Source organism: Primulina eburnea, chromosome 3, assembly GCF_022965805.1.
Source record: "Primulina eburnea isolate SZY01 chromosome 3, ASM2296580v1, whole genome shotgun sequence".
NCBI classification, from domain to species: Eukaryota; Viridiplantae; Streptophyta; class Magnoliopsida; order Lamiales; family Gesneriaceae; genus Primulina; species Primulina eburnea.
This window is the reverse complement of record NC_133103.1, coordinates 5,607,053-5,621,686: the sequence shown is the minus strand read 5'-3', so window position 1 is coordinate 5,621,686 and position 14,634 is coordinate 5,607,053. Positions and strand designations below refer to the sequence as shown.

General features: G+C 32.5%; 2 protein-coding genes and 1 long non-coding RNA gene across 8 annotated transcripts; 2 read left to right on the top strand and 1 right to left on the bottom strand.

The window, feature by feature from the left end:
- Positions 1–220: 220 nt before the first annotated feature.
- Positions 221–3,338, bottom strand: LOC140825703 (scarecrow-like protein 1). Of its 6 annotated transcripts, none has more exons than XM_073187616.1 (3): positions 3,254–3,338; positions 2,921–2,966; positions 221–2,062 (listed from the first exon to the last, which is right to left on the bottom strand). In XM_073187616.1, the coding sequence occupies exon 3, from the start codon at positions 1,993–1,995 to the stop codon at positions 364–366; it is 1,632 nt and encodes a 543-aa protein (XP_073043717.1). In that variant the 5' UTR covers positions 1,996–2,062; positions 2,921–2,966; positions 3,254–3,338; the 3' UTR covers positions 221–363. The 6 variants fall into 6 exon arrangements, with proteins under 6 accessions (XP_073043717.1, XP_073043720.1, XP_073043719.1 ...); XM_073187619.1 differs by having other exon boundaries at positions 221–2,047; positions 2,907–2,966; positions 3,254–3,332; XM_073187618.1 differs by lacking the exon at positions 3,254–3,338 and adding an exon at positions 3,084–3,247 and having other exon boundaries at positions 221–2,047; positions 2,907–2,966.
- A 6,396-nt stretch (positions 3,339–9,734) lies between these two features.
- Positions 9,735–11,600, top strand: LOC140828089 (transcription factor MYB63-like). Its single transcript, XM_073191069.1, has 2 exons — positions 9,735–9,999; positions 10,586–11,600. The coding sequence occupies exons 1-2, from the start codon at positions 9,825–9,827 to the stop codon at positions 11,365–11,367; spliced, it is 957 nt and encodes a 318-aa protein (XP_073047170.1). The 5' UTR covers positions 9,735–9,824; the 3' UTR covers positions 11,368–11,600.
- Positions 11,601–12,784: 1,184 nt separating this feature from the next.
- LOC140825702 (uncharacterized) lies at positions 12,785–14,539 on the top strand. The gene is made up of 3 exons (XR_012116725.1): positions 12,785–13,025; positions 13,606–13,743; positions 14,204–14,539. It is a non-coding gene; the product is annotated as an uncharacterized lncRNA (long non-coding RNA).
- Positions 14,540–14,634: the final 95 nt, after the last annotated feature.

Genomic DNA, 14,634 nt, shown 5'->3' with positions numbered 1-14,634 from the left:
AATTGGATTTCTCCAAGTTAAAAGTCTTGTTTACATGTAAAAAAAACATAAAATATATTTTATTCCTCGTTTCATATTAAGCTAAAATTCCAAATTTTCGTTGTACACGAATTATGCTAAGAACAAGGAAGAAAAACAACATAAATGTTTCACATTTCTAATTTGAAACTCTAGCACTGGAATTAATTTTATGTATAAAGCCGCGACAAAAGATAGGAAATTGAGACGGAAAAAGTGAGTTAATTAAATAGTCTTACATAACTTTTTTACAGTCACTCGCACCTTGTACCAAACGCTCTATGACTAGATTAATTAGTAAATAGTCAAAAGTAAATTAATTAATTCATCAACCGTTTTCTGCATTTACCTCCAGGCTGAACTAAATATTAGCATTTTGTCTTCCCATCCAAAATGGAGAGCACCAATCTCCTCTTTCACCTTGTACCTATCCGAGTACTGCTTTATGAGTTTACGGATTTCGTCGGTCACGTTTCGACTCATAGGACACGAGGTGAAACCAGCCATACTCATCCTGGCTCTCCACTTTCCAGCAACCTCGTAACGCTCTATCCTTTCCTCTCCTTCACAGGAGACGACGTTAATGATATCACGTGCAAGACACTGTTTCTCTACGTTTATTCGGTCTTGGCTTTCTCTACCTAGAGCTGCATCGAGTGATTCGAACACTGCTGAGTAGTAACTGTACGCTTCTGAAAATCTTGGTAAGAACGGAGTAGTGTTTGTGTTGACGTCTTGCTCGACAACGGTGACAAGTTTTGGGTTCAACCCTTTAACCATTCGAAGAAGTTGGTCTCGAAGATTTATTGTTGATACACTCTCGTCTGGCATGTGGTGAAGTTGGAAAGCAAAGTTTACGATTAAAGCTTCTCCAGGCTGGCAATCTAGCATTGATGGAGAGACCAGAGCGGTTTCAGCAGCAACAATATGAAACTCGAATGAGAGTTTTAGATCCTCGGCTAGTATCTCGAGTCGCTGCCCAATGATTTTTAAGCCTCCCACTCTCCGTTGAACGGATTCAGGGTCATCAACTCCAGTTAACCTCACGTGGGGACGTTTCCCAGGGACTTTAGCCAGGGATGTCAGCAGTGTGTAATACTGACTACCTTGGTTTATATCAAAATCTACGATATGAACCCTGTTTTCGTCTTTAAATGCCTCTAAAATCGCGCCATTAGCCCCCATGAAACCAAATCTAAAGCATGGACACCCTTCAAAGAGGACCTGCATGGCAGAAAGTCTTTCCAGAGATGGGGCCTCTTTGCAATTCAGTGCCTTGTAAAGACCTTGACCAGAAATAGCCATTCTAGCCGCCAAAGCTTCTACCATGTAAGCTGCAATTCGTTCAGAAGGATCTCCCTGGATCGAGACCCTCTGCCGGAGCAAATTAATTATGCACGATGTTTTCCCCATATTTCCACCGTGGATGGCATCAGCACATTCAAACAGCAAGGCTTTTGTACTCTGAGGAGAAACTGAGATCTCCTTACAGTAGCTTATTCCACTAAGATTAGAATCTGAAGATGAAGATTCTTTCGGTGAGTCATCAAGCATCTCATATGGACATGTAGGGTCAGCCTGTTCATTATCGATTCCCATACTATGATCTCGATCTTCATATTTATCATCACGAAGTGCCTTCTCAAGTTCTTGTAACTTCAATCTCATCTTATCTTCATCTATAGCATCAGGACTTGGACTATTCAAATATTCTGTGTCATAATTGAACTCACAAGTATTATGTCTCGCAGCAACCAAAGAGGAGACAAATGGATTATTTGTACTGGCAAGTTCTCCCGACGGCGAGCGGAGAAAATAATTTGGATCAAAACCACCGTTGCCATATGACTCACTGGGGTAAATCATACCCCGATTGTCTGAGTCAAAAGCCGTTGATAAATCAGAGCTTTCATTGCCATCCTTCAGTGAGTAAAGTTCATGGCTTCCAAACAATGCAGCAGATCCGACAAAAGACATGGTTCACTTCTAACAATTTAAAATTTTGCCCAATGAAGTAATTACGTGTTTCCTGGTAGGATATAAACTTTGAATTATCCATATAGTAAAAGAGCAGGCTGCTGCGGGACTCCGTGTAGCAGTTATAACTTAAAGAACATATAAGGAGAAGTTATAGAAACATAAACTTATGAATATGTAAGAAAAAAACAAACATGCAATCAGGAAGGGAAAAATAACAAACATAATATTCCCAAACAAATCAACACACTCCAAGGGGTACAAGGTGGACTTAAAAAAATTCTCGCCTTTTGACATTTTATTCTCTCACAGAGTGAGTCGCCAAAAGGGACTACATTTTAGAGAGCGGACTTGAAAATCCATCTCAAATCAAACTCAACTTCTGTTCCAAGTTCCACCACATTTCTTCAACTACTCCCGACTTATGGACCTTTTGAAAGGATAAATTAAAGATCCAAAAACTGAAACAAGCATAATGCCACACATCTTTCATGGTTGGAATTCTTTATCCGTTTCTCTACCAAAATAGCTCAATTCCAGTTTCTTAACTAAACATAATCATCATAGAACTAACGGCACTGGTGTCGGTGTTATCATATCTGGTTTTATTCAGTAGTATAATAACTGGGGACTTGTTTCGTTGTGCACTGAATCTGAAAGATCATACTGAAACTACCACAGAATCTTTATTCATGTCCGAATCCTGAAACATACAGAGATGAGAGATGTCTCCCAAAAGGTTCACCAAAAAGCTTCGCATCCATTAAAAAAAGGCTACAATTTTTTTCTGAATGAGCTATAATCTAAAAATTCTTGGACTGACAAAAATTAAAATGTTCACAGTCACAATCTGCACAAAAATCAAGTCTCAGACGTCAAGAAACATAAAAACAGGGGTCAAGAATACATACCTGAGATCCAAAACAGAGGAGAGGACAAATCAAAACGAACCCAGAAATATCACAGCAAATCTGAAAATAGCACAGCAACAAGAAACATACGTATACCAAGTTCAGAATTGGGTTTGAGGAGAAAGCAATATTACTAGGGTTTTGAATACCAACAAAGAGTAAATAAAGACGACCAACCTCTAGACGGTTTGGTAAATTAACAACAACGTGACAGAAACGAATAAACAAATCAAGCATCCAAGAAACAAGACTTTTAGCCTTGAAACTTATTTTAAAACAAAAGATTTACAGAAATTTTAATGTGGATAATAAAAGAAGCTGACTTGTCGGTGAGATTTCTTTTCTACCTGATTCCCTTATGATAAGATAAACATTAAAGACAAGTAAAAGCAGAGAAATTTCCAAGGAAAATTAAAAGTTATGAAAACTTGCCAATGCCACCCACTCCTATTCCCATAACGATATTCTCTTTTTAATAATAAATAACATTATCTTTATATATAATTCTCCTTTTTTGTTTTTGTTTTTGTACCATTTAATTTCACTGTTTTCACCAATAGATAAATTTAATCTATTTAAGAAATTGTACGTCTCGCCACATGCTAATTGACAGGGCTCGGATTTCGAACTCATTTCAATTTTATCCTATTTTCATTGGGTGAAGTTTGCACACCAATTAATAACTTCACCCAATGAATGAAATGGAATCATGCCCGACTGATCTTGCAGCATTTCAACTGTCATTACGTTAGAATTTGACTGCGAAAACAAGAAAATTCATTAATTAGTTGATCGAATTTAGGTATATGCTCACTATTATCACTATTATTTTTTCTTAATGAAGATATTGAAACATTAATTGGCGGAACAAATATTATCGTGCTACGTGACGTTTCACTGACGTGATTAACCAATAATAGAATAGCAATTATAATTGTAATGATTTGAGCTTTTGAAGACACCAAACTTTGACGAAACTCAATCTCAAAAAACTTTTTTTTTTCCAAAAAGCATGTCGTTTTACTAAAATAACAGTTAAACCCCAATTTTAATCACAGGGGGGGGTCATGAATTACCGCGTTTTGCATTATTCAGTGGAGGGTACAACACTCCAAATTATCAAATAAAAAATTGGAAAGCAGAAAATATGTATTTTCATATTATTTACACAAAATATGATGACTTTTAAAATTCTCAATTTTTTAGTGAACTTGTAATTCATACTTCAAGATTTAGCTATAATTTCACGTAAACTCACGCAACCCATATTCAAGCTTTAGATCTTTGTTAGAAGTTGGAAGAAGAAATAAAAACCAAAAATCAAAGATCATGATGCCCTTAGTGTGTGAAAAGAATCTTCTCATGGGATTTTGAATTTTACCGTTTTAGATAACATAAATTAAAGTCTTAATCATGGAATTAAATATAATGTCTCAAGTCATGGATCGCATTGCTTTCTCGTGTAAACAAGTCTCCCGTGTGGGAGTTTTGGCGGTTTATGTATCCTCGAGGAACATCATCAAACATTCAACTGGAAACAATTACCAAGTCAACATGAAGAAATTTTCTTTTGATCATCATTATTACATATAAAATTGGTTTATTTATTTAGTTATGTTATATTATATTAAGACATGACATGTTGACATGTCGCTACTTACATGTGACAAAAACAATGTTCTGGCTAAGAACAAAACAATTGATATTTATTTAATTTAAAAATTATTGGGTTCTACAAGACACGACTTGTCGTATTCTCACAACGTCACGATGATAGCTTTGTCTCCCAACTGTTAAAATGGTTATTTGGATACGATCGATACAATTTAATTCGGTAACAACACATTTTTCTCATGTATTAATTGTCTTTTAGATCAAAACCAATATCTTTGTACCGCTTCTGATGATAACATTTAATTTATTTTTTTTTTAAAAAAAATTATCGATGTTTAATACATTCTAAAACTTTTTCATAAATAGACGAAGAACGTCGTTTGAAATGGGCTAGCGTCGGCCTAACAACTTCGACATATCTATTTTAGAAGCCTGGCCTTATCAGGTAGCCCATCTGAAATCAAGTGTCCAGAGATTCCAAAAGTAATTAAGGTCCAACCCAGTATTATGATTTCGGGTCGAAAGCCCATTAATTTATTATGGTGTATTTAGAAATTAGAATTGTAAATAAAAAAAATATTTAGAAAATTTATGGGTATATTTCCATGAATATGTATAATATTGATTTATATATCACTGTCAATATAATTACAAAAAATATACTTAGAAAAGTGAACATATTATATTTCTTCTAATTACTTCAATTTTACAAATTTATGTATAATTTAATAATATTAATAATAAATATTTTGCAGAATTATTGGGTGGGTGAAGACAATATAGATCTAAATATGAAGTGAGATAAAGCATTATACGAAAATGACCTCTTACCAACTTTTTTGCCGAAATGTAAATGAAGGAGAAAGTTGTAATTTTCTGTTAACGGGTCCCTTGTTAAACCGGGCCAATGCTAAAAACGAGCCGAACATGGGATTTTTTTTTCTTTTCCAAAACGCAATAAAAAGAAGCAACGGACTGGGTCTATGACAAATTAGTAGTCAATACAGAAAAGTTGCTAAAATAAAAAGTTTTAGTCAATCGTTTAATAATGAGTTCATACATTTAAATTCCAATATGCAAACCATAATTTACTGAATGAATTTTTACTATTTAATTGCTTAAACGATCGAGTTTACACAATATGTTAATCAACCACAACTTTGATTAGTATGCAGGATATATGTTGTTCGATTAAGTGTGCATAAGTGAAATTAATATTGAGATTGATGACTTCATGAGAAATTCTCATGCGTCAAGCTGTTGACGTTGCGCCGCTTGATCTTGTTGGTTAGGTGAGTTATAAAAAAGTGACATCGTATCTTACCGATTAAACATGTATCTATTGATAACATGGTCGACGGTGAGAAAATGGTAATACTGATATCTAAATTTTGTAAGATAACACCAACATATAGACATGCATTTCCCTGAACTCATGAGTCTAACAACTCAACTCATTAGCACATAATTAGGTGCACTTTGCACTGTCACAAATATAAGGAAATAAAATTGAGCATTGACTGACAACTATAGTTTTTTGTCTAGTGATAAACGCTTAATCCTACCATATATGTGCACACACACAATGATTGGCTAGATGTTTATTAATCCATTCTATTTCTACAAATATTAAAATATATTTATGAGTAGGTCTCTTGTGAGACGATCTCACGAATCTTTATCTGTGAGACGGGTCAACCATACCGATATTCGCAATAAAAATTAATACTCTTAGCATAAAAAAGTAATACTTTTTAATGGATGACCCAAATAAGAGATATGTCTTACAAAATACGACATGTGATACCGCCTCACACAAGTTTTACTCATATCTATACAATATAATTAACAAATAAATAAATATATACCCAACCTAGTAAGAGCATTAAACGACTTTGATTTTATATTACAGTTAATTATGTGTCAAATAAACTTATATTATATTCACAATTAATTTCTCAATTCTTGAATACTTATATAAATAGATCTGTGTAAAATAAAATAAAATAACACGTGAGTTCAGGTTGGACTCTATTCTCATTTTCCAAGTATATATGTACACGTTGTCTTTGAATCTTCCACCTTCCATGCATTATAAACTTATCGCTAACTTAAATTTAATGACCATAACCAATTCGGCAAATTTTATAAATTAATTTTTTTAGATGTTTTGAAACAAGTTAGCTACACTGTCACGATATTAATTTGCATACTCCACCTTAATTAATTGAGAATTAGAGGCAATTTGTTGACTGAAAATGAGTGGCAATCTCTCTCGATCGGTATAATGGAATCAAACAGTAGTAATTGAGCAAGATTAGTTATAAAAGGAAATAATAAATTAGGGGTTGGTATTAACTAAATTTCTTCAAGAAATGTCTAATCCACATTTATTTACGTAATATTCAGGTTTACTTCATTTGAGATTTTGTTTTTTAGTAATCTCTGGTGTGGATATTGTTAAACTTTTTTATCGTATAGTGTAGCTTTCTTTGTTTCTATATTTTTTTTTTTTGAAAAAATTTAAATATATAAAGAGAAAAGAGGTAAAGAAAGTGCTGTTTGGAAGCATTAATTTTTGAATAAATTAGTAATAAAAAACCCAAAAATAGAAGCATTTACAAATGATCTTATTTTATATTTATGGAGATTGAAAAAATTAATTAAAATTTTTTGTTGTTTTTGGCAATCTAGTTTAGGATTAATTAAGAGTCATTAACAAACTTACTTATAAAAGAAACAATAAACAAAATATTAAACAAAAAATAGAGTGCATTTATAAAATAATATAGTGTAAATTAAATATCATTCTCCTTATAATTTTATATATGTTAATTTAATATTTATTAGTGTACAAAGTCACCGCAGTAATTTTAAATTTTTAATATATTGTAAATTGTTTTTTATCTAAAAATGAGAATATAAAAAACTTATTAATGCTCTTCTTAATCATTTCAAGCTTAAAATTAACTATTAACTATTTTTGAACAAATACGCAGTTATGTTTATTATCAAAAATATTTAAAGCAACGAACGACGACGAAGCAAAATATATTTTGTTATTTATTTAAAAGTTCATTTTATTTTGTTTGGGAATCGGGTAACAGTTTGTGATTATAAATCTATTTATTTGAATTTGATAATAATAATGAAAGTTAAAAAAAAATCTAAAATAGGGTATACAATGATAGAATATTTCCATGCAGACAGTGGCGGAGCCAGGAATTCGATTATACCCGGGTTAGAATTTTAAACTCTAGAATTCTTTAATATTTTAAATTGATCTACCGGGGCTAATATCAAATTTATCCAAAATTATATAAAAAAAATTTACATATAAATTTTTAAATTTTTTTTGGAACACAGCTTTAAAGGGTGTGGCTCCGCCCTTGCATGCAGATGACAAAGTCAAATACATACAAACGTTTCAACCATTTTAATTTGTTTAAAAATGGTTTCTTAACAGATTGATTAATGCTTATTTCACGAAATGAATTACTTCTGATTTGTCTAAAATAGTTTATCAATTAACGTCACCAATTATAAAAGCATACATCTCCAATGGTGGGTATAAAATCGATATCTAAATATTAATTAATGTGTGGTGATATGTCTTTACATCATATACAATTTTTAATCAAGTTATTGAGATCTTCCATCTCACTATAATTTGTTCCAAAATTATTCTTACGCCTAGGTAATTAGTTACACGTGTATACACACACATATATCTAAATGTGTGAGCGCACACACACACACACACACACACACACACACACACACACATATATATATATATATATATATATATATATATATACATATACATATACATCAACAAACGATGATAAACCCTAAGCAAACAAACTTTGACTATAGTGAACTTAGATCCAATCGTTCACAAATTATTTATTAAGTTATTTTAAAACCCGCAGCCATCGGTTTCATTGGCAAGGAGCTAGCTTATAGTTCATCTTAATCAAGCAGGATTCGGATTGGGATTCGGATGCGAGCTATATACATAAACCAAATAATTTAAAGAAAAACACAATATATTTATAGTAGATTTCGGCCCCAAGAGATAAACTACGCTAAATTTAATTAAATTGTTCTACTTTAAAGAATAAATTCATTATATGTGTAAAGCCTAATCTGTCTTAGCTTTCTAAAATAAAGAGATACGACTGATCAAACTTCTTATATATATATATATATATATATATATATATATATATATATATATATATATAGACACACATGGAAAGGCCAGCAACCATCATATATACATCATAGATGAACAACATATATCGTTTTATACGTGTATACATAAGGATTTATTGATGAAAAAATTAGCTTACACAAACTTATAATTAAAGAAGAAATCATCTGATCATTTGATTAATTTGCTGCAGTATTCTCCTATCCTGGAGCAATGATCTCTCAATTGTGCAAGGGCAGCGTTAGCTTCAAATAAATTTATTCATATATATATATATATATATATATATATATATATATATATTCCCAGTATTTACTTTGAATTTCAATTTGGAATACAAATACTTATCATTATTTTTTGTCGTTTTAATAGATTTTTTTATTTGTCTACCCTGATTGATTTCTGAATTTGACATTCTTTTTCATGTGCTCTATGATTAATACATGCATTTTCTTTATTAAAATCAATACTAGATCGTAGAAATATAATGAATGCATTAGAAAATTACATCAAATATGACCATAAAATACACCAGACAAAGAAATGAAGGATATCAACGCGCGTTTACCCGAAGCAACAACCTTTAATTACCATTGGTACGTGGGAGAATAGAAAAAGAAGAAGTGTGTGTTTCTTTCCTCTTTTTTTCTTTTGGGACAAAGAAGGTTGTGTTTCTACAGATGCGAAAAAGGGTACGACTTTTAGTATAGTATTTTATGCTGATCAAATTTACAAGTGTAATAATTTTCAAAAATACAATTTTTTTTCTTTTTTACTCTAACTTAAGTTTAAAACTAATTATATAAGAATGTATATGATGAAGTCTCAAAATTAGTTTTAGGAGATGTTTTCTTCCCTTTTTTAAATTATGTTATGTTGAGGTAATTAAATCATACAGTAAGATGAGAATGATATATGACTTACAATTCACTACAACAATTATGATTTTATATATATATATATAAATATATATGTTGACGCGATACTCGGCCGCCACTACATATTCACCACACCTGATCATCTAATTATTCTAAACTTCTTTCTTCCTAACATCTGATAAACTTACAGATCATAGCTTTAGATCCATGGAAGAAGAAACCAATTATTGTGGGGATTCAAGTGGTGATACAAGGAGTACTACCTGTCCAGCGCCTCGAGGGCACTGGAGACCTGCAGAAGACGATAAACTACGACAACTGGTTCATCAGTACGGACCCCAAAACTGGAATTCCATAGCAGAAAAACTTCGTGGAAGATCAGGTATATACACTTACGCAGTTACGCGCGTGCACACACAAAAAATTTGGTACGCCGGTGAATAGAGAGAAACCCTTTTAACTTGATCAGTCTATTGGTTATATCTACCCCATACCTAGAATTATAAAAGTTGAAAGGGTGATATTTTTCCATGAAAAATAATTCGACTCTCAAATTTTAAGCTTTTAGTTAATTTTTTTTTATTATTACAAGCAGGCTTTTATGTTGAATTAAACCTAGCATAAATTAAGATAGACAACATTTTAGCTAATGATGTTTGTGGATGTGGAAGTCGTAACTGCTGATTGTAACAAGAGGAGGATACATAGATACACTAGAGTTTAATCATGCTATCACCATCAATTATCGATATATTTTTCTACAATACATTTACCTATAAGTTATATTGTAACCCTAAAAAACTTTAATTTGCACGTGTAGTCACTACGCATTATCTTCTACCAAGTTAATTAGTGCGTAGATATATTCTGTCAAATGGAATTAAAGATTCAACTTTTATATATAGACTTGAATTATATTTGGTTTGATAGTTTTTGAACCTTAAATGTAAGCTTATGATCAAACGCAGGGAAGAGTTGCAGATTAAGATGGTTTAACCAACTAGACCCGCGAATCAACAGACGGCCGTTTTCGGAAGAAGAAGAAGAAAGGCTACTTGGAGCGCACAGATTTCATGGCAACAAATGGGCACTTATATCAAGACTTTTCCCAGGTAGAACCGATAATGCTGTAAAGAATCATTGGCATGTTATCATGGCTAGAAAGCAAAGAGAGAATTCAAAGATTTGTGGAAAAAGAAGCTTTCCAGATCAACATGATGCAGCTATCAGAGACTCCAAGTCCTGCTCTAAATATCTCTATGATTTTCGAAGGAGAAATGCAAGGCTCCAAAATGAACATGGCTCAAGGATCAGCTTCGAAAATGGTGGAATTTTTGAATTGCATGGCCCAAAAACAGATAAGATCTTCTCCGCTTCATCGTCTGGTTCGTCCACTAAGCTGGCTAATGATTTATCTTCTGCTAAAACTCTTGATTTGTGTGGAAGAAAAGGTGTGCCACATATTTGTACCTCCAATAGCTCGATCAATCATCGAATGAATTTTTTCGTATTTGACGGCCAGAGGGATCTAAGAGCGTTTGATACCCTAAATATGAAATCGGCCATTCCAAGTTCCTTAACTTATCTAGAAACTGGAAAAATAGGTAGAGTGCGTATTGATATCCGAGACAACATTAACCATTTCGGTGAAACGAGAGAGAGTATTAAGCAGCAAGTTGAAGAACTAAACCCCATTCAAAAGAAGGAAGTTCCCTTCATAGACTTTCTTGGCGTGGGGTTCCCTTCTTGATCATAACATACATAGCTCAGTTAATAGAGATATATGAATACATGCTGTTAGTCTCTAATTTGTAGTTAATGAAAAAGGTTTTGTTTTCTTATGTTTTAATTTATAGATAGATTCTATAGTAGAATGTATTTTTAATACTTCTTCCGGAGCTTAATATTGTGTGAAATTAAGACATTATAATACAAACATGTGGATTTTTTATTTCGATAAGCTTTCTGAAGCTTTTCTTCTGTTTCACTAACTGCATGCTGCCTACATATTTCATTTTCTGTATCTGATTCTGTTAATTAGTGACAATATGATACAAACAATAGTCATTTTGAACTATTCCGAAGTTTGAAAAAAAAAGGAAAATTGCAATATTGCTTCTTGATGTATGTTTGTTTTTTTACGATTTTAATTAGCTACGTTGTTAAATTTCAATTTTAATTCCGCAACTTTCAATTTTTTATCGATTTAATCATTTTTCTGCAAAATGGTTGATATTGCATCATATATATCAGTGTCATGTCAGCACTGCATTTGCGCCACCTTAGCATCATGCCGGAATAGAAGACTAAAAATGAAATTTAATATAGATGATCAAAATCGCAAAAAGACAAATATAAATTATCAAAATTGCAATTTTCCCCCAAAAAATGTATATTATGTTGGTGTCGTCATCATGTAATAAAATATGCAAGTTACATAAAAGTTTGTAAGAAAAAAATATTTTATAGTTGTAAATAATGACATTAACAAATCAATTCTTCTTTTATCAAACCAAAACTATAAGGGAGCTAGTGTTTGCAACTATTAAATAAAATTTGATTATTCACTTTTCACTTAAAAAATGTATTGAATTTTGGTGTTTTTCTTAACCCATTTTTTTCTTATGTTCAATTTAATTAAAATACCAAAGCTAGTAAATGAAAATTATTCTTGACACACATACCCCAAATATTTTTTATCTAATTCAAAATTATCATTTACATTCATTCAAATAAATGTAAATATACATGTTCTCTAATTACAATATTTTTGTTATTTTATTACAAAACTAGCATGATAATCACTTATATATCAAACATGTACTTTAAAAGAATTTAAGTTTTTATTTTCATTTTCCAATTAAACTCTTTTTAATTTTTTTAAATATAATAAATTTAAAAAGCATATTGTTAAAAGTATCTTATGAACAACTTCTCGAAATTCGAGTTTGAAATGAAGTATTTTGTTGCAACTGAATTGGTTAAAAAATCTAGACAATCATCTGTAGGCCTGATCCAGATTGACAAGCTTTTTATGGATTCACATGAAAAGCCCAAAGTAAAGAATATTTGTATACAATCCAAAACGCCCAGCACATATTGGGCTTTGTTCGTTCTCCGTAAAACCCCTTAATCCAAAATCCCAGCACATTTTGGGCTTGGATTGAGCTCTAAAGTCTACAATGTGTCAAGAAGAAGGGATACAGGGTTCCGACACCTATCCAACGTTGTGGCCATGGCCCGCCCTGGTTCCGGGAAAACGGCGGCTTTCTTGATCCCTATGCTCCTAAAGCTCCAGCACCGCGTTCCGCAGGCGGGAGTTCTGGCACTCATCCTTTGCCCCAGCCCCCACGCGTGACTTGGCTCTCCAGACTTTAAAGTTTATTAGAGAACTCGGTCGCTTTACAGGTGAATGCTTTATCCTCAGGCGTCGAATCACATTTGTTAGCACAATGGTCAAAGAGGACCTACTGTGTTAGCTTTTGTGGCTAGCCTGCAATTCCTGAGGTCTGTCTTATTTTCTTTATCCCTTTGAAGTGTAATGATTTTTTAAGGTAATATGTCTGTTGCTGAATATCTTCATTTAAGTTCCTGAGAACATCACCCCTGCATTGTGACAGATATCCCATGTGAATTGTGATAACGTTGATCAGTGATTTTAACCACGTTGATTATGACAAGACTCGAAACTTTTTACATTAATTGTATGCGTCGGAAGAAATTTGATTATGGAAAACCCTCTTGAATTTAAGATGATTGATACCCGAGCTTCTATCTGTCAAAAATATACAATGCACTAAGATGTATTTGCAATTAACCATTTTACGTGAAGCAAACTTTCTACAATATATGCAAATTATATGTGTTGTCACATGCTTTCATGAATATAAAGTTTCAGATTTTTTATTTTCCTTTTGTCTAAGGCTCTTTGTCTTGGTTATCTTAACCGGTATTGTGTTTCTATTTATTTTGCAATCTTTTCTTGCAGATAAAAACAGAAAGTGGTGCAAAAATGAAAAAGCAAATAAAACTGGGATATACAAGAGGTGGAAAGAACATTCACATAAGAAAGTATCCCTTAAAAGAACAAATGATGGCTCTGTTGAAGGAGCTTCTACTTCAGCAGGTAAATTTTGAGGTGAGCCTTGCGTTGTTTACATGTATCTTATATCCGAGAAACAAAAATTTTAACGATACAATCCCATATAAATAGGATATGATCCCCCTAACATATTGACTTGTTAGTGAATTCGAGTTGAGGGTAACCAATCATTAACGATTCGTGTTAAGGTTAAAATGAAAGTTTTTTATTGCCTAAATTTAACTGGTGTGCAAATATATATAATCTTCAGTTTTATATTTTGTCTAAATACGTGGTCTAAAGTTTTTTTAAGTTCATATATTTAACATGTTCGATGCTGTGTATTCAATCCATTCATCTAATGTTGATACACTTTTCTTCCGCCGCCTCCGTATTGGAGCATGCGATTACCTCCCCCATCATCTCCTTATTTCACCATTTCAGTTTTGAATGTTCTGTAACGTAGTCCTTATTTCTTTGAGTTTACTGTAATTTCCATTGAAAGGTAATCATGGTTTCCGAGGGGTCTATCGAAGAGGTTACAAAGTAGAAATAATCTCATGTCCGTCCCAAATGCTCATATTCCTTCACAAATAAAAAAGATTGAGCGAGTTAGGAAGGAAAGGCAAAAGAAAGTGGGCTTAAGTATTTGGTCCGGTAAAATGGCTTTTAGATTTGGCATTGTTTTTGTAGCCGTCTTCTGGGTTATGATACACGAACAATCTAGGGCAACCTGAGTAATTTGCTTGAAATAATGCACCCCCTTCCCCTGTTTTGTATCACAGAGGCTACGGTAAAAAGTTCAATGTATATTTTAATTATGGGATCGTACAACATAATATTTACGTGTTCCTACTTGTATTTAACCATTCTTTCCACGCATGCTGAAAATCCTTAATACACCCACATTTCACTGCGAAGAATTCAAAAAAAAAG